The sequence below is a fragment of the Thamnophis elegans genome, chromosome Z, assembly GCF_009769535.1.
Source record: "Thamnophis elegans isolate rThaEle1 chromosome Z, rThaEle1.pri, whole genome shotgun sequence".
NCBI lineage: Eukaryota > Metazoa > Chordata > Lepidosauria > Squamata > Colubridae > Thamnophis > Thamnophis elegans.
In genome coordinates, this window is record NC_045558.1 from 88,776,960 (window position 1) to 88,804,550 (window position 27,591).

Here is a 27,591-nt window from a genome sequence, read left to right on the forward strand (position 1 = left end):
CAAAATAATAATAATGCAGAGTTACAGGATTGTTTCTGTAATCCTGAAAGGACTGTTTTGTTCTTAAATGGAGAATAACAAATAGCATCTGAGGCGTCCTCGAATGTCTTATAAGAATAGTGGGTGATCCACTGACAGCTAACAAGCAGGGGCAGAAATGAAAGAAGAAACAGCCACCGTCACCCCGGCCGCCAATGCCGCGTTTCGAGGTGGTCGTTGTTGGGATGCGAGATACACTTGCCCCAAACAGGCAAATGGATGTATTCTCGATTTAGCAGCGGCTTCGGAGATGCTTTTAGCATCCACAGGGTGGCTGCCGGCGCTGTTTTATGACTCCGGACAAGCATACAAACGCGTACAAGTACGACTCTATTAGTGTAATATGAGATACCTCACTCGGGCGGTCGGCCTCCTCTAAAGAGCTCTGGAACTCTGCGTCCAACAAAAGATCAACACGGACAGAAATACGTTTGAAAAGAAAATCGCGCGAGACTGGGAAAATCGCGAGGCCTCCCCCCCCCTCTTTTAATTCAGCGAGGCCTCACTCATCTCATCTCGGCAGATTTCCGCGGCAACCTGGAGAGACGTGAGTTACCTGCGCGCGCATCTCTCGTGGAGGGGCGCAGGTCGCGATTCTTTGAGGTTAACTCCGCTTCCAGGATCCCTTTGTCCTCCTTGGCCAATCGTCACAGCCCAAGGCTTGAAGAGAATCGGAAACTCGACAAATCCCGAGGCGGCCTAACGGCGCCAAAGAGAGAGGAAAGTGTAGAGCCAACATCTTATACCTTGAAGTTAGGACTTTCGGTTCTGAGAAATTTTCGGAAAATAGCAAAATATATTTTGGTCTCTAATGTATGTTTTTATCAATCGACAGAAATGTAGCAAGAAACATAAAGTTTCGTATTTGTTTCTTAATGGGAACATTTTTAACTCATTCTCCTCCATACTTTGAACAATTGATCTGTCTGAGCTCATCTATCAGGCAAGACATTTGTAAAATAAAGCAAAGGTTAAACCACGAACTCCTTGCAATGCCTGTCCAAAATAACAAGGTTGGTTGGAAATAAATAAATAAAATGCAGTGATTAAATGGAAAATCATATTGTGATTGCTGGTACTAGGTATTACTCTGAATCGTTTCTCTCTGTCATCCCTCCTGCAATATGCTTTCATCCTGTCCAAACAAAAAAAACAAACTTCCACTGGTCTTTTTGCTGCACCTCAAAAACGAATCCTGCATAGTTGTTGCAATTATATGAACTGCCTTGCAGGAGTGTGTACTGAAAGGGACACCTCCACCCTTCCCAAGGGGCAAACTAATTGCTGCCCTTATCACACTTGCTGGGATGGAAGGAAGTGAAGGCAGCTGAGAAGACTATCGACCTCAGGGAATATTTTTCAGGATTCAATATTCTACTGGGTTCAAATAAGAAAAGTTTGGCTCTTCTCCATTAGACAAATGGCACTGGAGGGGGAATTTCTGCAAGACTGCTATACTTCTGCAGGTTCCTAGTCACTTTCCTATCATCCTGCATGTGAACCAACTTGTACATAAGTCTATTTTAGTTTCCATTGGCTGTTACCTTCCCAATTTATCTACTCGCATTTGCATGCTTTTAAACCGCTACGTGGGCTTCAGCTGGGGCAAGAATGAGAGCTCACCCTGTCATGCAGCACTAGTGTATCATATTCAGGATGCCAACTTTTCAGCTGACAAGCATGGTGTCTAACTGCTTGAGCCACCATGCCCCTCCTTGGTTTATATCACAGGAACATGTGTCATGGTTGAAGTTGGGTACTTAGGGATTTTTTAAGAAGCATGTTTGTAGTCCCAAGCTCCCTTCTATCAGTATTACTGGGAAGGAGTACTGAAATGATCAGTCAAGATATGAATACATGTCTTACATCAGTAAACTCAGATGTGCTGGAAGGGGATAGCCATGTGGGAACAATGATAATTCCCATTTGTCCAGCAAAATATGGGCAACCAATTGTGCAGTTACCAGAAGCAGAGTGGTTTGCTATTTTGTTAATGGAAAAGCTAGACGGTCTTTACAGCAACTTCTGATCCTCACAAAAACTGGCAAGAAGATACTAACTTGACCATATGCTGTTCAGTTATCTGAATGAAGTTTATATTAATCTCTTCCAGCAATGTCTGTCACAGATCATGGGAGAATCTTTCCCACATGAATGTATCAGATTTATCAATTCATTCTGGCAACTGTTACTTATTCTTCAGGTTCCTGCTTCAGGCAGCTATAGCTGGTATCAAAGGTATGTTCCAATACAATTTATATAATGGAGCGCTATTTTTTTTTCTGATTACAGGCAGCAAGCAAAAACAACATTTTCAAAAGCATATCAAAAAGTCATTTGATTTTTCTTTAAATTTGGGGGAATCAGCAGTATCTAAGGGACATTTAAGTACATATTGAGTTGTTGTTGTTTCATTTAAGATTTGGTGAACGTAATAAGAGAAGCTGCTACCACACAAATATTTTTTATACTAGATGATCTAGAAAAATATTTTAAATCTAAATTATATAGATTGTTCAATAAACTCACTTGCCAAAATTAAAGGGTGAACATACTATATTTATTATTAAATACTAGCTGTACCTGGCCACACGTTGCTGTGGCCCAGTCTGGGCGTAGTGGGGTGGCGGGTAGGTGCTGCCATTGGTCAGGACTCGGAGCTGCTGGGCTGGGCAAGGCTGGTTGGGGGAGACGACGCCGGGGCTGTCAGCCTCATGGAAGTTGTTGAACATCTCCTCGGAGGAGCTGTGCTCGGGCTCCCCCAAGTTGGTGGCCTGGGAGAGTGAGACGTCCAGGATCTCGGAGAAGTCCTCGGTGTGCTGCCTCACAGGGCACTCAGGGGCCGCCCCAGCCCCGCTGCACCTCAGGCTGACACCGCAGCCGCTGCCCCATCGGAGCTGCCTTGGCAAGGCCGTAGCTGGCTTGCTGGGGGGGGGGGGAGAGCGCACACGGCTGGCCTGCCTGAGGAGACATTCCACCTCCTCTGGAGCTCCGCTGGGCTGGCTGGGGGTAGGTCGGCTTAAGGGCAGGGGGAAGCGGCCGAGGGATGGCGCATGTGGCGCCCCGCTGCAGACAGCAAAGGCCCAGAGGGAGGGGAGGCCGAAGGGCTTCTGCCCCCCTCAGCGGAAATGGCTGAAGCTCATCAGAGGAAGGGCGGAAAGGGGAAAGGATGTGGCCACAGGCCAGCCACACATATAAAGGGACTGTCAGGACGAAGCTGGAGAGAGGCCGAACTGTTCTGAATATACTATACTCACTAAATGAACGCTATGGTAAATGACCCAGTTCAATTCCAACGCAATGTCACACGAAATAATTAAATCAAAATGAAAATAAATCGAAATCTATGAAAATTCAATATAACAATGCAATCGGAAACATTGAAATAGAATCATGAAATATTTAGTACAGCATGTGTTGCTTTTATGTCCACCAAATGGCGCTGGAAACATTGAAATGGAATCATGAAATATTTAGTATAGCGTGCGTTGCTTTTACGTCCACCAGATGGCGCTGGTTTTCAAAAAAGCATGTTTTTACAAAAAAATCATGTTTTTACCTATCACAGGTGTGACATCTATATAATATACATATATAAATATTCGCGTATTCAAATGCAACGTTTCAAAATTTCAAAGCAATCGGTGAAGAACTTTCAGAGATTAGCGATTTTGAACAAACAACCATTACATTTTTATTTATATAGAAGATAATCCTTAAAAATCCAAAGATGCGGGTAATTATTAAATTAGAAAGATTAATTGATGATGCTTTCAGACAACATTAAAAAAATAAAATATAAAATGCATAGCAGCAAATTTATTTTTTACAATAAAATCAAGTTAAAGTTCTTTTTTTTTTTTATAAGAACACATCTATTTTAGTGGTTGCTTAAGATCAAATAAGCCAGTTCCTCCCTTGACAACTTTTCCTACTACCAGGCAAGCAGAAGGAGACAGAAGTTCATCATGGGATCCTAGAAGAAAAGAAAGAAGAATGATCTTTTGGGATATAAAGTTTCTCACTTTTGCAAAAAGTGTATTTTGAAAGGGAGGCTGGGAAATCTTACCTGGAAGGGGGTAAAATGTTCTAAATAGCAGGAACCCATATTTAACTAGTATTCAATGCTTGGAACTATTTTTAAATCCCAATCTTTCTTTTTAGTGAATTGAAGACAGTCTTTCCTCTCCAGTAATGCTTTCCTCTCTGTTTTTCCTATATGTATAATTCTATGAAGTCAGTTGGACTAAGACTGGACCAAAATTCCCAACTAGCTTTCATGTCTAGGAGTGGACTAGAACTCAAAGTCACCTGGTTTCTATTACTGCACTCTAGATACTATATCAAATAAACTTTCAAATAAACAAATTTATTACTGAGACTTGAATAATACTTTAATCATAATCCATGATAAATTCCAGTATGGGAATTCATGCTGCTGTATGTTATGTTATGTCATGTAGTGTATGTTATGTGAGTCTTAGCATCAGTGTTCTCTAACACAAATGTCCCTGCTTCCAACGAAGAGTCGTAACAGATGGCAGTATTAAGATTTGGCAATAATTCTAACGTGCGTGGAACTGTATCACTACCTATTCTAAGAATTATAGGCGATCAGAACCTTGGCGATCCGAACGTTCTGTCCGCCCTTCCGAGGCGGCGCGCGCAACCATGGCGGTCAAGATCAAGGTGGTTTATTGCGGAGCCTGAGGCTACAAACCCAAGTTTCTACAGCTCAAGAAGGAACTCGAGAAGGAGTTTCCGGGCAAGCTGGAAATTAGCGGCGAAGGGACTCAAGTCACAGGATGGTTTGAAGTGATAGTAGCTGGGAAGACGGTGCACTCCAAAAAGAACGGAGATGGCTTTGTGGACGACGATGTCAAACTCAACAAGATAATTAAGGCTATCAAAGCAAATTTGGCATGAAGACCTCTTTAGGCCTGGGCTAGCAGTTCAAAATGCAACAGAGCTCAAGAAAAAATCTGTTTTGTTCATCTTGGCGAATCGCTCAATGACGGGAGCTGCTGAAATGTTGCTTGACACCTGGCAGTTCCCTGAAAACTTTGCGCTGGATGCCAACCTGATCAGGGCTGGATGGAAAAACTTGGGCTCCAATTCAGTGCTTGGGTGTGAATTAAGTCTGCAACTCCTAACATACCTGCTTTCTGTTTTCATTGTGTGCTGCATGCAAATACAGCTTTCTTTATGTTTTTTTTTAAATACTTGCATTATTGACCAGTAATTGTGAAAAAGGAGAAAAATAGGAAGAGTGGGAGATTCATCAAATGTTTGCTTTCGTCGTATCCAAACGCTTCCAATAGATGATGAAACCAGATGCAAAAAACCCTTTGTCTCGAACAACAATTTTAGAATCCTAAAACATCTTAACTTGAAAATGTGCATTCTTCTTTCTTTCTTTCCTGCTGCTCCTCACTTCCCCACTGCAGGATTGTGTGCTTTATTATACCCACTTCTGACTTCTTTGCTCAAACATTGTCAAATGCACTGAACGTTTAATAAAATGTTACTTCAAAAAAAAAAAAAAAAAAAAAAAAGAATTATAGGCAATTATGATAGTGATATGAAGTAAAGCCCACCGTCTGCCATGATTTCTGGATCTGAGGAACATGTGACTTAAAAAGACACAGACTGTCTCTTTTCCGAAGACTCCGTGTTGCATACCAATATTTTTGGTAAATATGCTTTCTTCAAGAAAAGTAGTTCTTGGATACTGTACTACCACTATATTTGGATTGGGAACTCTGTCACAGTCATAAAAAATGATATTACTGCAATAGTAATTCCAACTGCAGTTTTTAGGTGACTCCTGTGCAACTGTTAGGAGCAATGCCACATGGTTTCTATTTGCAACCTCTGGTCAGCTTCTCCATTGACCCTGCATGTTGGAAGCTGACAATGAAAGTTGTAAATGGTGATCAGATCAACACGAGATGCTGTAAAGGTGACTCACTTGCCAAAGGCCCAAATCACAAACATGTAACCGCAGGGATGCTGAGATAGACACAACTGTGAGGACAAACTATAAGTCTCCTCATTCAGTGCCATTGTAACATTGTAACATTGTAACAATCACTAAACAGTGATCAGTAATCAGGAACTACCTATATGTGAACCTTCCATCACTATTTCTTTTTAAGAACAATGTTCGTACATTGTTAATTTGTGCAATTGTAGCTGCCTGGAACTGGATGTTTTTAATTTCAGACAAATAAAGGAAAACATGAGTATGGAAAAATAAATTTTCATCAATTAAGAATTCAAAAATTTATCTTACTATCTAAGTTATTTTCATAATAATTTGGAAATACTTACCCAACATGGTTGCTTCTTTCAAAAACTTATAGCTTGTCTCAAAAGTCATTTGTTGCAAGGGGGATGAATTGGACTGCATTCCATACCGATTCAAAGGTTTGTAAACACCTTCAAAGCACATGTAATCTGACACCAAGGAGAGATGTCGAGGATCAACCACAATTCCTGTCAATAGAAGTATCAATGCTTCTTAAAAGTGGTTTACAAACAAATGCACAAAATTCATACTGTTGACTCAATTATATAATCTGAAAGGGTTCAATCTTTAAGACAAGTGAATGATTGATAAGCTCTTATGTCACTTGTTCTATACAATATCCTAAATATCATGTGTGATGGAGAACATTGACAATTGAGAGATTTCTAGATCCGATGATTACTGTATTTGATCAATATAAGATACTATTCTGATAATAGATGGAATTCAATATGCCACTATATTGAACATTAGTGAAATAAATATGGATTGTTAACTTCATCATCTGTGCTGTAAAAACATTCTCTGAATGAAAAGCTTAATATAGGCCAATAGTTCCCGATTTATGGTCTGTGAAGTTACTACAAAATATTTTTTGAATGGACATCAAAATGTGGCAAATTTCAAATATATAATACCAAAATAAAACTAATATTTAATAACTGTTAGACTAGGCAGAATGAAATTATAAACAATGCTTTATATATACTATCAGATTCAGCTGATATTATATAAAATGGCATACCATATGCAGCAAACACATCTTTAATCTCTTTCTCAAGGATTTTCAAAGCAGCTTCAATCCCATAAGTGTTAGCCATTGCATGGATATCATTGCAATAAAGTTTATTCATATCAAAAATCTAAAAGAGACAAAGATGACAAGTGTGGGAAGTCATAGTGAAACAAACTAAATCATCTACCCCAACTAATTATGAATACCTAGGGAAAGACAGAATTGAACATTAGCAAACAAAAATTATAGCTGAAGAAGTACAATATGCAACCAGACAAAATGTTTGTGTAACGAAGCCTGCAAGATTCTAGAAAAGATTGCTAAAATTCACACATATATATTTCTTGTTACCTTCCTCCTAATTGTAAACACATATCTCTCTATCGACAACCTTATTTCAATTACTCAGTGAAAAGTAAAAATGAAGTGAAAGTTTCATAACACCCCTCAATTATATAGTGTATTTCCAGAAAGCTGTGCAAATTGTTTGCTTCAATTCACCCTTTTCTTGAATTAATCTTTAATTATGCACAGCAAAAATACATGGAAAGTAATTGTAACAATTAGGTAGGAAAACAACAACAACCAGAAAATATGTTTAACGCATATTGGTCTTTTTTCCTGTAAATCAATATTCTCTATTGCAGGGACTCTACATTCAATTATCAAAATCTTCCATTTGTAAACAGATTAAAGTTCTGAAATCAAATATTAAAGTATATAGGCAATTTTATGAGTTACAGCTCCAGTCAAAGCCAAAAGCAAAAACTTTGTCAAAATTTAAAATACGTGGCATTTATCCATAATTTCTATTATATTAGAAGCAATTTTGATTGATTTCTATAAAAATGTTCTTCAGTTCTTTTTCTGTGAAATCAATAAAAATGCTATCAGTATCAGGATGACAAAAACTATGGACAACTATGGAAAACTATGCCAATTATCTTTCAACTTTGCCAAAGTATTTTAAATATGTGAAAAACACTACATGGTTGAGATTTAGAATAGCAATAACTGTCATGCACTGTGGGTTTTTCTGCTATTTTTTCCACCTGTGACCCTATGGAAAATATAGAAAGCTTCCTTATTACATACATCAGAATAGTGGAAGAGCTCAGGAAGATTTATCCCTTCTGTTTGCAAAGTGAGCATCACTTCTCCATTCTTGTTGTTGGTTTCATTTAAGAGACATCGTGTTATTCCCTTTGTTTCCTGGATGACAGCGCTATTTGCCAAAGATGTCACAAGTGAGGCAAGATCAAAGTATTCCTTTGTCAGCGAAAGCTTTAGTGAAACCTACAAGACAATACTTTCTGGTTATGAAAAGCTTTTCATCCATTGTGAAAAAGCCGTTCAACTCCTAACCATCATGAAGCCTCATCTTAAACTGATTTGAAAAATTCAAGCATAAATTTTCTTATATGAACCAAAACATAAACAATGAGCAATTCCTTTAGCTTATAAGTCATCTTGAGTTTTCTCCTTCGGATCAAATTTATTAAAATAAAGATTTGTTGATATCTGAGGACATTTCACTATTATTTTGGTCCATAATTAAGCGAAAATATTTGTTACATAGGTGCTGTACTGCACAAAATAAATAAATTTTCAAACTAGTAATTTTCGCAGCATCTGGAAAAAGTTATGACACGTGCATATGGAAACAAGGGTTCAACAGCTTAGACAAAACTGAAATAATGAACTCCCTGTGCTTGATATATTATTAATGTTTCCCCTAAGGTGTCTGTGTGCAAACTTCAGGCTTACAACACACAAGAGATCATGTACAAATTTGTTACTTCAACTTAACTGCAGTATTAAGGTTCACCTCCAATGTGCAGAGTGAGCAGGAATTCCAAGGAGAGAAGCTTTTGGTCAGAAGAGCAGACAGGCAGAATTGGAGTTCTAGCCATCGTGCTGTGGATGAGGCCCAGCTAGAGATATGCCAGTTATAACCCCAGACCTTCTTGCATCTAAAGGAATGTCTCTTCCCTCCCTACAAAAATAGTTTAACTAATATCTATTGAGTTTCAGACCATATAAGCTTCATGATTGTTGCCTTCATAAAGATGTCAATTTCTAAATTAATGATTATAATTTAAATGTTCAGACTAGATGTTTGTTTGAATGTTTGAATGTTTATTAACATTTGTAGGCCGCCCTTTTCCCTGAGGGGACTCAGGGCGGCTCACATAAAAATCAGGAAGGGGAATACAAACAATGACGTAGACACATATAGTAAAAAATAATAAGCAACATTCATTCATCATTCAGGAGGGGCGGCTATCTTTGTCCCCAGGCCTGACGGGCTAGCCAGTTCTTAAGGGCTGTGCGGAAGGCCTGGACGGTGGTGAGGGTACGAATCTCCACAGGGAGCTCGTTCCAAAGGGTCGGGGCTACTACTGAGAAGGCCCTCCTCCTTGTGGTTGCCAGCCGGCACTGGCTGGCCGATGGAATTCGGAGGAGGCCCAATCTATGAGATCTAATTGGTCGCAGGGAGGTGATTGGCAGAAGGCGGTCTCTCAAGTACGCAGATCCACTACCATGCAGGGCTTTATGGGTGACTAGTAGCACCTTGAAGCGCATCCGGAGATCGACAGGTAGCCAGCGCAGCTCGCGGAGGATAGGTGTTATGTGGGTGAACCGAGGTGCACCCACAATCACTCGCGCGGCCGCGTTCTGGACTAGCTGAAGTCGCCGGATGCTCTTCAAGGGCAGCCCCATGTAGAGCACATTGCAGTATTCCAGCCTAGAGGTCACAAGGGCCCGAGTGACTGTTGTGAGAGCCTCCCGATTCAGGTAGGGTCGCAACTGGCGCACCAGGCGAACCTGGGCGAATGCCCCCCTGGTCACAGCCGTCAGGTGGTGGTCAAAAGATAGCTGTGGATCCAGAGAAGAAGAAAACAGAAAAAATGAAGAGAGAGAAAATGCTTTTCCTTTTCTTTTTCTTTCTTTCTTTTTCTTTCTTTCTTTCTCTTTCCTTCCTTCCTTCCTTTCTCTCACATTCATTAGCCTCTAACTCTCTCTCATTACAATATCCAATACCAAAACAAGAAAAAAAAGCTTACAAAATATTGATCCCAGTCACCTGCAAGTTTATGTTATAATCTAAAAGCATGGATACTAATGTAGATGAAATGTTAATATGTTAGTCCATACATAATATGCCAAATAAATAAGTATGGATATAAAGAATCAGTTTTCTCCTTAGGAATTAGGAGACTGAGTTCTAGTCCTGTTTTGGATATAAAACCTGATGATTACTTTGGACCAGTCACTCCTTTTCAGATCTAGGAAGAAGGAACTGGCAAAGAACTTCTGCAAAATGCTGCTAAGAAAACTAGAGGGAGCAGTTCCCTGGAACAAAAAACAAATGCTTGAAAAAACAACTTTATAGCATCTACGGCATGTGACATATAAGTGACATATTATTATACTATACTAGGTTATATGTATTTACAATTTACATGCATACTTGCAATGTGGCACATAAATATGTATTTTTTTTTTGTACACGGTTTGTCAGAAATTGAAAACAGGAATATTAGGTAATAGGAATTTTCAGGTGGATTGTGTCCAATTAGGGTAGTGTGCTGGTGTACACTACAAATGAGAGTGTAAACTCTAAAACTATTTTCATCAAATGAGCATCCCAACTTGAACTTCTGACATAGGGAGTAACAATTTGCTAAATAATAGGTGTCATATTAGGATGTTTAACAGATTGTACAGACAGCCTATTCTGGAAAGTCAGCAGACCAATTTTAATGGGTGCCTAGTTTTATAGCTGATGTATATGCAATGCAATTGAATAAGTATCCTTTTCTTCCCTGTTTCAATAACTTTACCTCACACCACAGTTCATCATCAATGTCATATGTGTATTTTTGTATAGCATCATGGCTTTCCAATACAGTATTAATTCTATGCTGTGCCATTTCATTCCATTCCTTTCTCTTGCTCTGAACCCTTTGACTAGAGGAAGGAGAATAAAGCTCATCCTGAGTTTCTAGTGCCTCAAGATTTTTTTCATCTGGTGCAGTCATTTCCTGATCTGGAATATCGTCATCATCACCCATTTCATGATCATCCTCACTCTCATAATCAACCTGCAAAGAAACATACTTGAATCACATTCAATTTCACTAAACAGGAAAAGCAAACAGTGTCATTGGTACTTTTAAAACCATTCAAAACCTTTTGACAGTTTTTATTTCATCCTTCCATCCATCTCCAAAATGCAGTAAGATGTACGTGCTCACATTTGCTACCTGGTAGGAAAGGTAAGTGAATACCACCCCTGATGCCAATGTCATTTAAACTTACACAGCCAAATATCTGCAGTAATCTGTGGGTTTTAATGTGCAAATCTGATCAATTTTCAGGTAGTTCTAACAAAGATTTCCAGATCTTGCCTTAACTTCCACAGTTTTATGTAAATGGCTATCTGTAACTATTTCAATATTTCTTTATAACGTACTTTTGATTTTTAAAGTGAATTACCTTCCTTTTCAAATTCTCAGACAGTTGCCTTAGAGAAACATGTCAGTGAAAGTGGACAAAATAACAATAATAATCTATGAAAACAATCAGAACATTCGTTTTTACCTAGCTACCAGTATACTAGACCTAAGAAGCTAATAACATTCTGGGTTTATCAATAATTGTACATATATTTTAAAATAGCACCAAATTAACTGAAAAGTGCTTCAAACGTCTGGCATATTCACAATTTTTCATTTTGAGTTTGTAAGCAGTTGCGCGTAAATAGTTTTCATCCAAACTTCATAAATGTGTTCTATGTGTGCTAACTCTACCATGCAGAAGTTGCATCAAGTTCAGTTACATTTCATCAAGGATGCCTAAACTTTTGCATTAATAGAGATATTTGGCTTAACTTTCTGTAGCTTATTAAATCCATCATAAATCTTCATCTGACTTATAGTATTTAGATCTCCATTACTTTGTATATATCATTATTCTAAAAATATGAGAAATATGAAGTTTGTTCAAGTATACGAGATTAACATTCTTTTCAATATGGAGATGATTTCTGACTTTTCTTTTATTTGAACAGCCTATCTACTCTTTTTCATCTACTCAATATCCCATATTTTCCCCAGAAGCATATGCACTTTTAAATAGCATGACCTCTTCACTTTTCTATAAGAACCCTGAGTGTGAAATAGGTTGGGCTCAGGCAAGTTTTCACAGTTTAGGGTAAATTTGAATGTGGAACTTACCAATTCTATTCAAATACCTTTATCACTACATGTTACTAGCTAGCTACTAAAATCAAGTGTTGATTGTTTGATATTGTTTAAGTGAAGTAATTCCAAGTTTCTGTGATGGACAGATCTTCTAATTGCATTTATTAAAACAAAAACAAAAATCTATTATTACCTCATCTTCTTGATTTTCTTTTCTTTTTGTATCTGTAGCATCAGCATCACCTTCAGTCATTCCATTATCAGGAAATCTGTCTTCTTCAGTTTCAGCTTCATTGTCATCCTATATCGGTAGAAAAAGGAATCCTTTTACTACATACCATATTTCCCCGAAAATAAGATGGGATCTTATTTTCTTTTGATACCTGAAATAAGCACTTGGCCTTATTTTTGGGGAAGTCTCATTATTTTTGAGGTGCAGGAGGCAGTGAGAGTGGTCACCTCATGGCTGCTGCTGTGTTGCAATATTTTCGGGGAGGGCTTATTATCCAGGGAGGTCTTATTTTGGGGGAAACAGTAATATATTTTCTTTTCTAACAGATTTAAAAGTAACTCTGGTTAATTGAAATTATCACAGATCATCATTAATTATGTTCTCTTCCATAACTTCCTCAGCAAGCATCACATTTCTCCTCATTCTATACTACAGTAGTTGCTACAGAAATGTGATAGATAATAGAACCCTAACTCTGGTTTGAATTGTTTTGTAATTTAATAAATTGTGTACACAAAATTAATATATTATGTAAGCATATGTAATACATGTGATAAGCCCCATTTTCTAGTAGAGTAAATTCTGCCCTTCTAAATCATCAGATTAATGAAAGGCCTGAATATATAGAATTCATCCTTTTATTTCCCGAAAGGGGGGGGGGGGATTACCTAAGATTCTCCTTTTTGTACAGGAGCATAATTGGTGAAAATTACTGTTTTAATCAGTTAAGTTAAAAAGCTAAGAAAGAGAACTTAGCCACTTGGTAATTTTCTGATTTTCTGGTTTCCACAACTTCAGAGGAATATTTTGAGTGAATCTGCAACACAATTATACATCTCTAAAAAGAGGCTGATTTTAACTTCTCCATATTTTATAAAATTGAAAAATCAGGAAACAGAATAGACTCCTGCCTAATAATCTCCAGGCAAGAATCTTCAGTGAATAGATAGTTGCCCCTCCCGAATGATGAATGATGAATGCATGTTGCCTATTGTTTTTATTACATGTGTCTATGTTTATTGTTTGCATTTCCCCCTCCCTGATTTTATGTGAGCCGCCCTGAGTCCCCTCAGGGAAAAGGGCGGCCTACAAATGTCAATAAAATCACCAAAAAAATCACCAAAAAAAAAATACTTTTCATGCTATATATGTTCACTCAAATGATATGTGATTAGTTTAGTAAAATTAAGTGTATTCATCTGTTTTTGGAAATGTGTTGAAGGAAATTATTACCTTATTATCATGTATTCCCCTTTTCCTGATGAATTTGTTTTTCATTTACATTCATGTGGAAAAGAAAGCACAACCTCTGAGTTCTATGGATTTACATTATCAGAACATAGTAAAAATTATCTGGTACTTATCAATTCTTAAAAGTAAGTAAACACAACTTCGGACGAACAACAATACATGACATATTATACCATGTCATCATTTATTTTACAAAAAGAAAACCAAAATGGAGAAGCCAACTTTTTAAAAAAAAAAAAAGACTTGGACCACTCTTCTTTACAACATTGTTTCAATTCATAGATGTTTGTGGGCATTTGTTTATGTATACTCTTTGGGTTCCATCACAAGATTTCAATTGGGTTGAGGTGTGGACTTTGATTGGGCTGTTGCAATATCTTCATTCTTTTCTTTTTCAGACAATCTGTTATAGATTTGCTGGTGTGTTTGGGACCATTGTTCTGATGCCTGACCCAATGTTGACCAAGGTTTAGCTGTCAGACAGACAGCTGGCCCACTGCCTTTCAGCTTGCCCGTGGCCACAATCGAGCAGAAGGCCATATGGACTACATATATCAGTTTATATGCTTGATTAATAAGTAAATATAGTATGTAATTGTGTAGCATGACATGAAACATTTTCCAAAAAAAAGGCAAATGAAAAATAAGCTTGATCTTTAAAAAAAGAGCATATATAGGTACACGATTTGAAGAGAAATCAGCTAAGTACTCTTCAAAAATGCATGTATGTAAATATTGTTATATATTTACCATAGTTATGTAGACTACATAGTACAAGCAACACAAATATATTTTAAACATGCATTTACATCAATGTAATTTTTTCATTCAGCTTACTAATGTTTTAAAATGTTAGTTCAGCTAAGGGTCTATATCTTTACCTGATCTTGTGAAGCAACAATTTCTTCCTCAGCGTCTAAATCTTTCTGAATTGCTTTTCGAGTGCTGACAGTGTTATAAGATGCCAACTTTAAACTCTTCCTTTTAATTGTCTCCAGCAACATTTTAAAGAATCTGGGTGGGATGGATAAGAGAAGTAGAATACAACTTCTGGATTCCAGACTATAGAATGTTACAACATACTTTCCTAGATCCACAATTCAGATGATAAAGACAATTTCAAATAATTTTGTAACAACATTATTTATAATATTTTTCAATTTTTAAACACAATTAGATATTTTTCTCCTGATTCTGAAGTTAAATTTTTTCTTTATCCTAAGAGAAAAAATTAAAAAAAAAATTCCAGTAATGATGATATCATTTTAAAAAGTTAGTGTTTAAGAGCAAAACTGTATTTAAAGTGTAAATCAGTAGCTGGCCTCCAATCTTAAATAAATGGGTGAGATAGGGAATAGAGTGTAAGGGAGAGGACTCTGCCCCAGCGCTGCTCCCAGAGATAGAATGATCTGCCATTATCTCGGGTCTTAAGTTGGAGAGTATACACTTGAAAGCCCAAGCTCACAGCTATGATCAGATACCAGCGAATAGAGAGGCGATGGATCGCTATTGTTTGATGCTGAAAAGGCTGCCAAATGATTGTCACTAGCATTGCCAGAGCACACACTGCCACAACTTCGTGTGCGCAATGCTGGAATGGTGGCAAACCGACCTCCCAAAGACGCACAGTCTGTGGCTGTTATGACATCACATCAATTTTGCCGCGAATGGGAAGCTGCTCCCTTGTTGGCCATCAAAACAGTGCGAAATTCAAAAATGTAACCAAGATGGCTGCTGCAACGAACAAAGAAGCCAAAAGTCAAACCCAAATATGGCCGCCCGCAGTGGTGGCAGCGATGGCGGCACAATCAATTTATCAAGGGGTCTGACTGCACTTCTCCAAGCGGATCACGCCCAAACCAGCCGAACATGAGAGTGGCGAACTGCCTCTCAGCCATGGCAAACGATTAGGCAAGGAGCCGCACGGCGGTTCCCTTTGTCAACCGATAGATCTCCAATATAAATCACCATGCAAAAGTCAATCCCTCTAACCATTCTGCAAACAATTGGCGAATCAGATGTAATGTGGCTGCTGCTCCGTGCATCCCCAATTAAATAATAAATTTCTCCAAACGAATAAAACATTTACCCTGTTTCCCTGAAAATAAGACCTCCCCTGATAATAAGCCCAATCGGGCTTTTGAGCGCGTGCACTAAAATAAGCCCTTCCTGAACATATTGCAACACAGTAGCAGCCATGAGGTGATCACGCTCACTGCCTCCTGCACTTCAAAAATAATGAGACCTCCTTGAAAATAAGGCCAAGTGCTTATTTTGGGGGTCAAAAGACCCTGTCTTATTTTCTGAGAAACATGGTACAAATGTCCAAAAAAGCAATAATTATGAGTTAAAATATTGTCTATTGTCCTAGAGAAATATTTAAGTCTCTTCAGGCTGGACTGAGTTAAAAAACTGAACTCTTCTAGTCAGAGGAGGCAAGGACAACAATTTTGCAACTCAGTCTCTAGGCTAATGGACAAAGTTAACCCATGCTTGGATTCTCCAAGCAACACACAGGAGAATATAAGGTTTCCACCTAAGCCCATAAACATACTGATGAATTTCAAATCCTCTTTCAGCAACACAATGGAAGGTAACAATTTTGGTGGAGCAATATGTTTTCTGTGGTACCCATGTGGTACCCGTGGTATAGCCATGTGAATGAAGTGAAAAAGGGAAAATTGGCAGTGATAAGAAGTAAAAAAGTCACAGTAGAAATATTCTTTCTCTGGTCTGTACTTGTTTTTTATTTTTGTTCTCTTGGTGTCTGAGCAGATTTTGGAAACCTGTGCCTTACACTTCCATACAAATTTCACTATACAGGCAGTCTTGAATGTGTAAAGTAAAAAGAATGGCAAAGTCTTGCCATTATTATTAAAATTATTTATGGCAGAATTTTCCAAAATTTGTGGTGCTGTGTCTCTGCAAACTAATACGTTAATTTGTGTGGAATCTTTTCCCCCAAAATGAGTAATGATATTGATGATGAAAGAACTGAGAGCATGCCTAAGAAAGCAGTGGTTACTTAAAATAATCAGCTCAGTGCCGTATTTTCTTCCTGGCTCCAAGGAGCTGCTCCTACCCAGGATTAAACCTTTCACTCTCATCAGCCATGCATCATATGGAACTCCTTTCAAGGCGCCCTAGGAGTGAGAGCTCAGCAAACTCCTGTCTTCAATGCTTCTGGGCTCCCAGGAATTTGTGAGGACCCTCATGACCCCCACAATTTCCTCCTCACTGGCTGGTATCTTCCAGTGTTTAACAATTGGAAACTTGTCAGGAGAAGATACTGACCTTGTCTCCACAAAATGTAAGATGTCTCTTGGCTTCACACATTTTTCTTCTTGATAGCATTCATAAGGCAGGAAACTAAATCTGATGGTGTAGATGCGATGCTTACTTAATTTCCCTTCCAAACACAAAGTTTCTTCAATATTCACTTTGTGTAACACCTGAAACAATAAAAAATGGTATCTATGAATGCTAACAATTTGTAACATCATGCTTTCTCACTCTTTAAATCAGAGGTGTCAAACTCGATTTTATTGAGGGCTGCATCAGAGTTGCCTTTGACCTGGGGGGGGGGCACGGCCAGCTCGATGTCACTTGTGTCGGGGCCACCTGTGGTGGCCCAAGCACTCTGCCAGCAAAAACAGGCTTCCAAACTCCGCTTTTGGCTGCAATGGCCTCCTGCAACCCCTGTTGGCAGAGGCACCACTGGCTGGTTCTTCACTGTTTCCAGGGTAGTCCCACAGGCCAGATCTAAGCACCCTGTGGGCTGGATCTGGCCTCCTGGCCTTGAGTTTGACACCCCTGCTCTAAATCATCTGTCCACATCACAAATTTAAAACTGGAGGAGGAATTTTGCACTCTCCTGCAATCTTCCTACCCATGAACTAAATATTAAGATTCAATTGGGTAAGGAACCTCAAATTCAAGTGATTTACAGCATAGCAAAAATGGGGTCTATAAGTTTTTCACTTCCCCATTTGCCTCAATTAATTCCTTATTAGTAGAAATTCACTCTTATGTGGTTTAAAAAACAAATTCTAAGTAATAAACAGAAATTATTCTAATTACCATTTTCATTTAATACCCATTAACTATATTCCTTTGTACTGAGTCACTACAAGCTTCATTGCTGGGAATTTATAATCAGTCTCTGCAAAATTAGGCAAAACAAAGCTAGAAAGTTGCTATAAAAATTTCACATGCAATAGGGAAATGAAAACCAATTAAAGCCCATTAGTCCAAATCCTAGAAAATAAAAGAAAGGCTGTCTGGCACATCAGGATGGATAAAATCGGTGATAAAAAAAAAAGGATTTTTAAATTTTAATTTGGATTTTATTTACATTTTTTTTATTTTTATCAAATTTATTTTAATAAGATGCTTTGGGAGTAAAAATCTATCTAAATATAGTTTTTTAATTAAAATACATTAATAATTTACTTTATTCAGTATGAAATGGAGCTGACTTATATAGCATGAGTCTGTATATTCTGCAATATTTACACTTTTGTTAAACTCCTTCAATAAATCCAAGCTCTACAAGCTGAGATAACATGCACTGCATTGATGCATTCACACAATTTCAGAAAAACCATGTAATAAAACAAAGTTCAGGAATATTCCTTTATCCCATCGTTTTGCAAATCTATGTACTACTATACAAACTGTATTATTCTTTGAAGAGAAATGCACCTGTATCACCAGACTCTAAGGGTGAGGATGAAGGGCAAGCGCTAAAAATGAAAGTGAGACCTTCTAAGTGGCTTATAAACATAATATTAAAGAGCACGTGTCATTTCAAATCCAAATGGCAGCGCCTGTTAGCTGGCATCCACTCACCTGCTGCCTGCCACATCCCATATCACCAGCCATCCCATTAAACTGAATAGGACTATCGATGAGTCAACAGTGGTCAGAGGAGGAGCCACTGCAGGACAGAAATGACAGTTGCTTTTTAAAAATTATGATTTAAACTGAGTTGATTTAAATCAAGCTTTTTTACTAATTTAAATCATTTAAATCGACGATTAAAATCAAATCCACCCTATGGCACATCTTGAGGAAACTGGAATCATTCTGCAGAAAGTAATATGAAGGAATCCTATTTACTTAAAAAAAAGCACCCTCAGAGCTGATATGATGATTCTTCCACCTATACAGGACTTACCTCACCTAAGCACACTCTGCTAAGCTTCTTCTTGAGCCTTTTCACCTTTTTGTGAGCTTTCTTGATATTAAGGACAGGAATGCTCATCATGGGAGTTTTGATATTAGCACTAGCTACCATCAGAATCTCCCGCAACCTTTAATGAAGAAGCATTGCACATTTAGTTGCAAAGACAGTTAATACTTAGCAAGATAAGTGACTAGGTTCTTACTAGTCAGTTTTATTCTCCTTATAACTAAGATAAACATTAAAAGTCTAACTTTGCTGCCTTCAGTATCATTAAACACTCTCCCTAGAAGGCAGAAACTCATTTATCTAAGCAACAGAACTATCAAAATCCGAAGAAGCAAACTAATAATAGCAGCAGAAAGTAAGGCGGTATTCTACTTTTCTACTAAATAAATCAAAGCAACATTCAGTGATAATAAACCTGAATCAAATAACCATTTTAATGGAGTTCTTATACAATGTTCTATGTTAAGAATCAACTGTAATCAAACCAACTTAAGTGACTAAATTTAAATGGGTGTTGAGCACTATTAAGTTTAATAAATTATTATTATTGCTGTTCTTGTTATTGAAAGTTCAAGACAAGATATATACTTCCCTCAATTATCTCAGGATTAAACAAGATAAGTAATTTTGGGTACTGTTAAAAAGCAATTACTCACCATTAGTCTTACTAGCTAGGATTCATAAAAACTATAATTTATCAATATCTAGAGAACTATATTTTGCATATTCCAACACTAGTCTATGTCATTAAACAACAAAACCATTTTGTCATGGTACATAATGGAGACACTCACTTGTTTGTCGTTTAGCTGTTAAAAAGGAGTGTTTAGGATAAGCAGACTCCTAGGTCTCATGTCTTCTACTTTTCTCCCCATATTATACTAATTGGCAATGATGCATGGGAAGAGAATGGGATGTACGCATTTTGGAACAGTGAAACCATTAAAAAAAGATGAGATGCTATCTTACCTTGGGATACCAAGGGTAACATTCATTTCACCCCTTCCAGCAAAGTGAAAGGTATTCAGGGTCATCTGGGTGGAGGGTTCCCCAATACTCTGAGCAGCAAGAAGTCCCACAGCTTCTCCAGGATCACAGAGTGATTGTTGCCATTTTAAATAGAGCAGCTCCTGTAATCTAAAGACATAATATTATCATCATCTGTTTGTGTGAAATAAGACCATAACCTGCTGCTGCAATTTTACTTTCTAATATAGAGTCCAAATTGCATCCACCCACAAAGGACAAGACCTTAAAGCAGGGGTCCCTAAACTTGGCAACTTTAAGACTTGTGGACTTCAACTCCCAGAATTCTCCAGCCAACTATGGTATGCTGGCTGGAGAATTCTGGGAGTTGAAGTCCACAAGTCTTAAAGTTGCCAAGTTTGAAGACCTCTGCCTTAGCACTTTGTTTCCTCATTTATACATCAAATCATGGTTCATCTAATTAATTTGTTTCTCATACTTTAACCTAACCCTGACCTAAGAGTAAGCCCCACTGAAATTGGCTTGGCTTACAACCAAAAAGATTTGCTTCCTTTATTTAAAAAATGAATAAACACACACTTCATCTTTATGTTTTTCTCTCTCTCAAGATTTAATGCATCATCTTCTTTTTTAATTTCCAACTTAGAAAAGTGATTAACAATCACAGCCTCTTCTTTACAACAGTTATTCCTTAAAAAGATAATTGTACGGAAAGAAGCAAAGATGAAATTCATTACTTACTTTTTGATTGACAAAATTTTAACAAAAAAAGGACTTGCTTGTTAAGACCGCTTATACCCTTAATCTTTTTGAGCAATCTGTTTAGAGACTAAAAGAATTTCTAACCCAATGAAAAAGCTGCTAAAACAATAATGTATTGATACAAACTGAAAACCTCAATGAGGTTTTATGTTATTATTCTATGATAGAAATCCAATATTTCTTAGAAGAGAGATAAAACAAAGGTGTAACATGGTATAATCCCAAGTATTGGGATTAATAGATGAACATAAATGAAATTAGTACCTCTGTGAAGAAAGTTCAGATTTGCTATAGTTAAGTTCATTCCGAGCATCCCACTCTCCAAGGAAATTCTTAACTTCATTTTCAAATGTTTCAGACACCGATGCAAAATAAATATCTGGCCGCCAGACTGAAAGGCTAGGATCAGGACACTTTGCTGCCCTTTTCTGATACTTTCTACGGGTTTTTTCATCCAGTTCATACCACATATTTAACAGCTGTAATGGATGTCAACATTAAAAAAAAAGAACATTTAAGACAGGTGAATTATTTATTTGAATATTACAATATAGTTCAATAAGTAATGAAAGATATATGTATCAATTATGGAATAACCTTAAGAGCTGCAGGATCTCGGCCATATACAGGTATTCCTTCTGTTGTGATCTCAGCTTTTCTCTCAGCCAACATTTTTTGGGAAAACAGCAAAAAGCCTCCTTTCCTTCTCAAAGAGTTTTGATGCTTTGCTTGCCATCTCTTGACTAATTTAAACTGCTTAGATGCTTGCTGAGGATTCATTTTTGGCATAACTTCATCTAAATGCTTAGATTTCCTTATCACCTATAACAAATGCACAAAATCAAAGTTTTTGAAGGTTGAGAATTTTCCCATCTTTCAAAGTATAAGTACATTTCCCATCAGTATCAGTTAAAATTGTTCAGCCAGAAAGCAATGGTATCACTGTATAAAAAAATGCCCTCAACCCAGTGATGATAAAAAAGTATTCACTGAAAACCTATATAGCCTATACTTAACCAGACTATCATATCCAGTTGTTCACCACCACAATGGAGCTAATTATTCTTATAATGACCATAAAATAATCTGACCATAAAATGGAAATCATATTTATGACTTTTACCTTCGGAGTCCTTTGGGATTGGGCGGCCTATAAATTTATTAAACATCAAACACCTTGAGATCATATGTCAACTACCCTGAAGTAAAGAGTATTTTATGAACTTGAAATATGCATGTGGTGTCCCGAAGGCCATGAAATTCCAAGTCAACTCCAACTCCAGATTTCAGAAATCCCATAGTACCAAAAGGTGTACAGAATTAACACAACCCTAGCAGTGAAGTCAGCAGGGAGTGCGGTATACCAGTAGCATCTCCTAGTTATCAATGAAGCTTCAAAACAGGGCATCAGATCCAGCCACCTCCAGAAGAGGGTGTCAGGTCACAGCCAAGTTCCCTAGAGAATCATTGCCATCTCACCGCTTAGTCTTAAAGTTAAGATTGGGGAAGCATTTAAAACCCAGCTAGTCAGCTTTTGGTCCTTCTAACCTTATCCAACCAAGTCTCAATAATGCAAGTCAAATTAATTTCAGCTTGTGGCCAACAACTTGAACAATCCAGCATGTAGGCTTGCAGGGGAGAGCAAAAGGGAGACCTAGTTTATAAGTACTATTGTGATAGGATGATGCCAGAAATGAAGCTTCTGGAAAAAGTAATATATCTTTCCTTCCTCTCATTTCTTTCATATCTCATAAATAAAAATTCTGATTCTTTTATGAGAAGGTCTAAAATAGTCTTATATTTCTTAAGTTCATAATAGCCTAACATAATTTCGTACTACATTCAAACGTACCTTGTAATTATCTGCAATGAAAGGAAATTGCTTGGGTTGCAAGTACTGTGTCTTAGGGATATCCAGTCCATCTTCTCCATAGAGAAACTGAACCACACTGCCATCGCTATCTCGTACGGACATGTCATAATGAACAATCAGCCCTTCTAAATGCTTTATGATACACCTATTTGAGAACAGCCACACATGAAGGAAGAGCCATTTAGAATTATACAACTACATACAACCCTGTATCTTATTTTTGTTTGTTTTTTATCCTAAAGCTGCTTAAATTAGGCAGAAACTACATAGCAATTTAAAGGACTTTAAAAGACATTTTTACCTTTGAAGGTATCCTGATCGGCTGGTTTTAACTGCAGTATCCACTAGACCTTCCCTACCAGCCATACAATGGAAGAAGAATTCCTAGAAAACATAGATCCTCTGTGAGTAAAATATACTTTTACCTCATGAGCAGATAATAGCATACTAGCCTTTTAAAAAGCCAATGAAACAGGAAATAAATTATGACTTTGAATATTGCATATTTTTTGATAAACATATTGTATGACAGAAACAAATTTCAGAGAAGAAGAATCAGTATGTTTTAGCTTACTGAAGGCTTGATGCCAGTAAGAAATCTACTAGCTACAAATCCTCCTGATTTGGGGGAAAAGTCATAAGGCTGGAAACATGGCAATGATTTTCCAGATGCCATCAAAGGAGGTCTTCGACCTTCTAATTCAATCTGGCCCAGCAAGCAAGAAATCTTCAAGGCAAGAGAAATAACAAAGACATAAATATTAATGTAAAAACACCGTAGCTATAATTAGATAAACCTCTTCTAGACACAATAAATGATTAATTTTCTAATATAACAGCATCAGACAGTTAGAAATGGACCCATAAATACTATTTTAATGGCTTTATACCACTGATAAATAAATACATACCTGCATAGTATTCACAGTAGAGCCTTTGGCTCCTGATTGTACCATCAACTGCAAATTATTATCTGGGAAACTTCGGTGAAGCCCAAGAGGCATGCACACCTAGAGTTTTTAGCAAAAATAAAAGTTAGTCTAAGCCATGGCAAATCTACCCAGACATCATGGGAGAGCAGAGAGAGAGATGTTCTAATTAGGTATCACAGAAACAAATAGTCAAAGAGCAATAATTATCCATATATCTGAACTATAGCCAGAACTATTTCAATTTTTTACAATATAATTTTAATTTTATTGGATGTTTTAAAAAACAATGGTAAAGATTAATACAAATTGAAACAAAGGTAAGAAAAAAAGAATAAAAATAGAACACTAAATTACAAAAAAGAGAAAATATAAGAAAAACAGAAAACAAAAAAAGATACGAAGAAGAATTGACTTTCAATCTTTATGGAAGTTGTAAGCACAGTTGTAGACTTACCCTTTTCTCTAAAGTTACACAATAAGTCTCTTCCTTCTATAATCTATTTTATCTAATAATCAAACCTGTTCATTTCTTTCTGTTTTAAACAAAGATCTATAAGGGACTTTCAGTCAGTGATAAATGTAAATTTTGTTTTCTCTGATCAAAAAGATCAACTTGGCCATTTCATCAAGTTCTATCATTGTCACCAAATATTTCTCCAGTGTAGAGTCAAACTGTATGTCAAATTTTTCCATCTTTGTCCATAAAACTTAGTTGTGGTTATTTTATATAAAAACAAAGTTCCATGACTTTTTTGCAACTGTTTATCTATCAGTCCAGAGAGAAAAAAAATTGGCTTCAGTTATATATTAATCTTTAAAATCCTCTAAATCAGTGTATGCATCTGAGCTTTTTTGCACATTCACAGAGCATTGAGCACAGAGCAGATGTTATGTTACTGTTTGAGTCCTCTAAAAATATATATAATAAAAATATGCATATTTTCCACAAAGCAATAAGCCCACACACTTTCTGTTAAAAATATTTCCAAAATCTGAATTCATGTTAAAAATAAAGTATGAAGTTTCTCAAATTTGTAAAACAAACCTTGTTGATCTCATTGTTGCAACAGTTCACTTCTTCTTTGAACTTTAAATCAATCATGTTAAAATCTCTCTGATCTTTCTGAAGATGGGCATCCTGCCATTTACTTCGAAGTTCTTCACAGGACGAGGTTTGGGGTAGGTTAAATGCAGCTCTAATGGCCTGAAAAGTTCAAAAAAATATTTTTTAAGATAACATAACACTACTTTCTTGATGAAGACAGAGCATTCACCCACCATACACCAAAGCATGAGCTTACCTTTATACCACATTTGGTACTTTTCTTAATGATGTTGCACCTCTTCTGATCTGCCTTATGTTTGACCAAAATATCCTCAACTCCTAGAATACAAAGATAAAGAATCCTTTCATTTGAGGTTTTAGAAAAGCAATGTATTTTGTTTTTATTATTGTTAATGTTGAAAGTAAGCCACCATGATTCAATCTGCATTAAACCAGGGAGATATAAATATTTGCAATAATTAATGCAATGTTGATAAGCAAATTCATGTAATAATGCCTCTCAGAGCCAATCTGGAAAGAGCAGCACAAAAACTTAGTAATAAATAAAAATAAATTCTAGAACATACTCTCAGATTTCTTTTTATTTATTAAATTTTTAAATGTTTTATTGCATACCATCCAGCATATAATTTTTCCCTTTTGAGCTCCCAACCTGAGCAGTTAAGGAGTTTTACTTCTCCGTGGGAAGTAGGAAGAATGAGGCAAAAAGCTTGACAATTGGAAAGGGCCAGGAATGAAAACGAAGGGAGAAGTTGGGGGGTTGGTTGGTTTTTCTTCTCCCTACGATAAAGGAGCCGGATTCTCCCTTCCTGCCATTTGTTCTTTGCCAGGGAATTCAACGCTTTGCCTGCAAGGATCGTGGGAGAAATGGGGGATTTTACGGGGAGAAGGGCTCTGGTTCATCTCAATGGGCAGAAAGTAAGAGGGAGGGACCCTTCCTCCCTCCCTTCCATCTACCTTATTTTATTTTATTGAACTCTGTGGGAGGAAAAGCTCTCCTAGCCCCGCTCTGAAGTGAAGGAGTACATTCTTCCACGCTACGGCAGCCCTGAAGGGCCGGGAGATATTTGGGCAGCTCTCGTTTCAGTTCTACGGGCGAGGAGATGGGGGAATCGGGAAGATATTCCCTTCCTCCAACCCTTCCCCAGCTTGCGCAGGCTTCCTCCTCCGTTTCTTTTGCCCCCCCGATCTCAGCTGTTTCCCTTCTCCGTTCCTCCAACTCTTCCCCAGCTTGAGCAGGCTTCCTCCTCCGTTTCTTTTGCCCCCCCCCGATCTCAGCTGTTTCCCTTCTCCGTTCCTCCAACTCTTCCCCAGATTGCGCAGGCTTCCTCCTCCGTTTCCTTTGCCCCCCCGATCTCAGCAGTTTCCCTTCTCCGTTCCTCCAACTCTTCCCCAGATTGCGCAGGCTTCCTCCTCCGTTTCCTTTGCCCCCCCGATCTCAGCAGTTTCCCTTCTCCGTTCCTCCAACTCTTCCCCAGCTTGCGCAGGCTTCCTCCTCCGTTTCTTTTGCCCCCCCCGATCTCAGCTGTTTCCCTTCTCCGTTCCTCCAACTCTTCCCCAGCTTGCGCAGGCTTCCTCCTCCGTTTCTTTTGCCCCCCCCCCCGATCTCAGCTGTTTCCCTTCTCCGTTCCTCCAACTCTTCCCCAGCTTGCGCAGGCTTCCTCCTCCGTTTCTTTTGCCCCCCCCCGATCTCAGCTGTTTCCCTTCTCCGTTCCTCCAACTCTTCCCCAGCTTGCGCAGGCTTCCTCCTCCGTTTCTTTTGCCCCCCCCGATCTCAGCTGTTTCCCTTCTCCGTTCCTCCAACTCTTCCCCAGCTTGCGCAGGCTTCCTCCTCCGTTTCTTTTGCCCCCCCCGATCTCAGCTGTTTCCCTTCTCCGTTCCTCCAACTCTTCCCCAGCTTGCGCAGGCTTCCTCCTCCGTTTCTTTTGCCCCCCCGATCTCAGCTGTTTCCCTTCTCCGTTCCTCCAACTCTTCCCCAGCTTGCGCAGGCTTCCTCCTCCGTTTCTTTTGCCCCCCCGATCTCAGCTGTTTCCCTTCTCCGTTCCTCCAACTCTTCCCCAGCTTGCGCAGGCTTCCTCCTCCGTTTCTTTTGCCCCCCCCCCCCCGATCTCAGCTGTTTCCCTTCTCCGTTCCTCCAACTCTTCCCCAGCTTGAGCAGGCTTCTTACTCCGTTTCTTTTGCCCCCCCCCCCCGATCTCAGCTGTGTTTTTTTTTTTTTAAAAACCAAAATGCTTCGGCAGTGAAGCCCTTTCACAGAGCAAAGCAGAAGAAGGGAGGGGTGTGTGTGTGTGTGAAAACAGAGCCACAGCCGCGCCGCCGCCTCCTCCCCTTCCCTTTCTGCCGGACTTCCAAGCCCAGAGAAGGCGAGGAGCTGCAGAATCCGGGCTTCCTCTCACCTCCTGCTTCTTCCTGGTCGCTTCGCCCATAGCCAGGGGTGGGGTTTTCACGAAGGCGTCCCGAAACCCAAGCAGGGAGAAAAGGGAGAAAAGGAGCCCGAGCCGCCGAGCCAGCCCACTGCCCCGAGGAAAGTGGTGGTCCCAAGCTCTCCCTTTACCGGTAGTTAATATGTGTAAAATATTTTACGTATACCCCGCCCACTTTTATACCCCGCAGGGGGGCGCTGTGCATGTAAAAAACGCATATAACCTGCGGTTTATATGGGTGAAAATACGGTAATCTTTGACAAATTATTTAAGCAGAAATCACACATTTTTCAATGTTTTGTTGTTTCCTCATTACTGCATTATTTTCCAATTTTCAAATATATTTTCTGTTATAATTCCTTTGCTGTATTACATAGAAAAGTTTCTTTCTACGGAAAATATTCTTCCTCCTTGCAAAATATTAACATAATTGCTTGAAGTAGCTGCTAGAGCTTCAAGTCAAGGAAGGTTATGCCACTGCTTATAGTTCCTCAGTGGGGAAAACTGCCATCAGTCGCAGCTATCAGAATTGTTTTCCCAGTTGTTGTATAACTTGTATGTATAAACTTAGAATCT

At 38.4% G+C, this 27,591-nt stretch overlaps 3 protein-coding genes across 3 annotated transcripts in view; 1 reads left to right on the top strand and 2 right to left on the bottom strand.

Annotated features, from left to right (window-relative positions):
- STRADA (STE20 related adaptor alpha) overlaps positions 1-589 on the bottom strand; it is a 35,907-nt gene extending 35,318 nt beyond the window's left edge. The window contains exon 1 of the mRNA XM_032235378.1: positions 392-589. The gene's annotated coding sequence lies outside the window, so the exon portion shown is untranslated. The remainder of the gene's footprint in view (positions 1-391) is intronic.
- A 3,014-nt stretch (positions 590-3,603) lies between these two features.
- The window catches only part of POLR1A (RNA polymerase I subunit A), a 52,887-nt gene continuing 28,899 nt past the window's right edge, over positions 3,604-27,591 (bottom strand). Inside the window, exons 17-34 of the mRNA XM_032237284.1 lie at positions 24,828-24,910; positions 24,572-24,730; positions 23,506-23,604; positions 23,169-23,321; positions 22,896-22,978; positions 22,574-22,739; positions 21,319-21,543; positions 20,986-21,200; positions 19,942-20,109; positions 18,958-19,093; positions 17,073-17,230; positions 14,660-14,792; positions 12,489-12,596; positions 10,934-11,194; positions 8,181-8,381; positions 7,095-7,212; positions 6,373-6,537; positions 3,604-4,015 (exon numbers count right to left, since the gene is read on the bottom strand). Coding sequence (XP_032093175.1) covers positions 3,915-4,015; positions 6,373-6,537; positions 7,095-7,212; positions 8,181-8,381; positions 10,934-11,194; positions 12,489-12,596; positions 14,660-14,792; positions 17,073-17,230; positions 18,958-19,093; positions 19,942-20,109; positions 20,986-21,200; positions 21,319-21,543; positions 22,574-22,739; positions 22,896-22,978; positions 23,169-23,321; positions 23,506-23,604; positions 24,572-24,730; positions 24,828-24,910 — 2,732 coding nt within the window. The 3' untranslated portion in view covers positions 3,604-3,914. The remainder of the gene's footprint in view (positions 4,016-6,372; positions 6,538-7,094; positions 7,213-8,180; positions 8,382-10,933; positions 11,195-12,488; positions 12,597-14,659; positions 14,793-17,072; positions 17,231-18,957; positions 19,094-19,941; positions 20,110-20,985; positions 21,201-21,318; positions 21,544-22,573; positions 22,740-22,895; positions 22,979-23,168; positions 23,322-23,505; positions 23,605-24,571; positions 24,731-24,827; positions 24,911-27,591) is intronic.
- LOC116522391 (selenoprotein W-like) lies at positions 4,071-5,594 on the top strand. Its single transcript, XM_032237286.1, has one exon. The coding sequence runs from the start codon at positions 4,711-4,713 to the stop codon at positions 4,963-4,965; it is 255 nt and encodes an 84-aa protein (XP_032093177.1). The 5' UTR covers positions 4,071-4,710; the 3' UTR covers positions 4,966-5,594.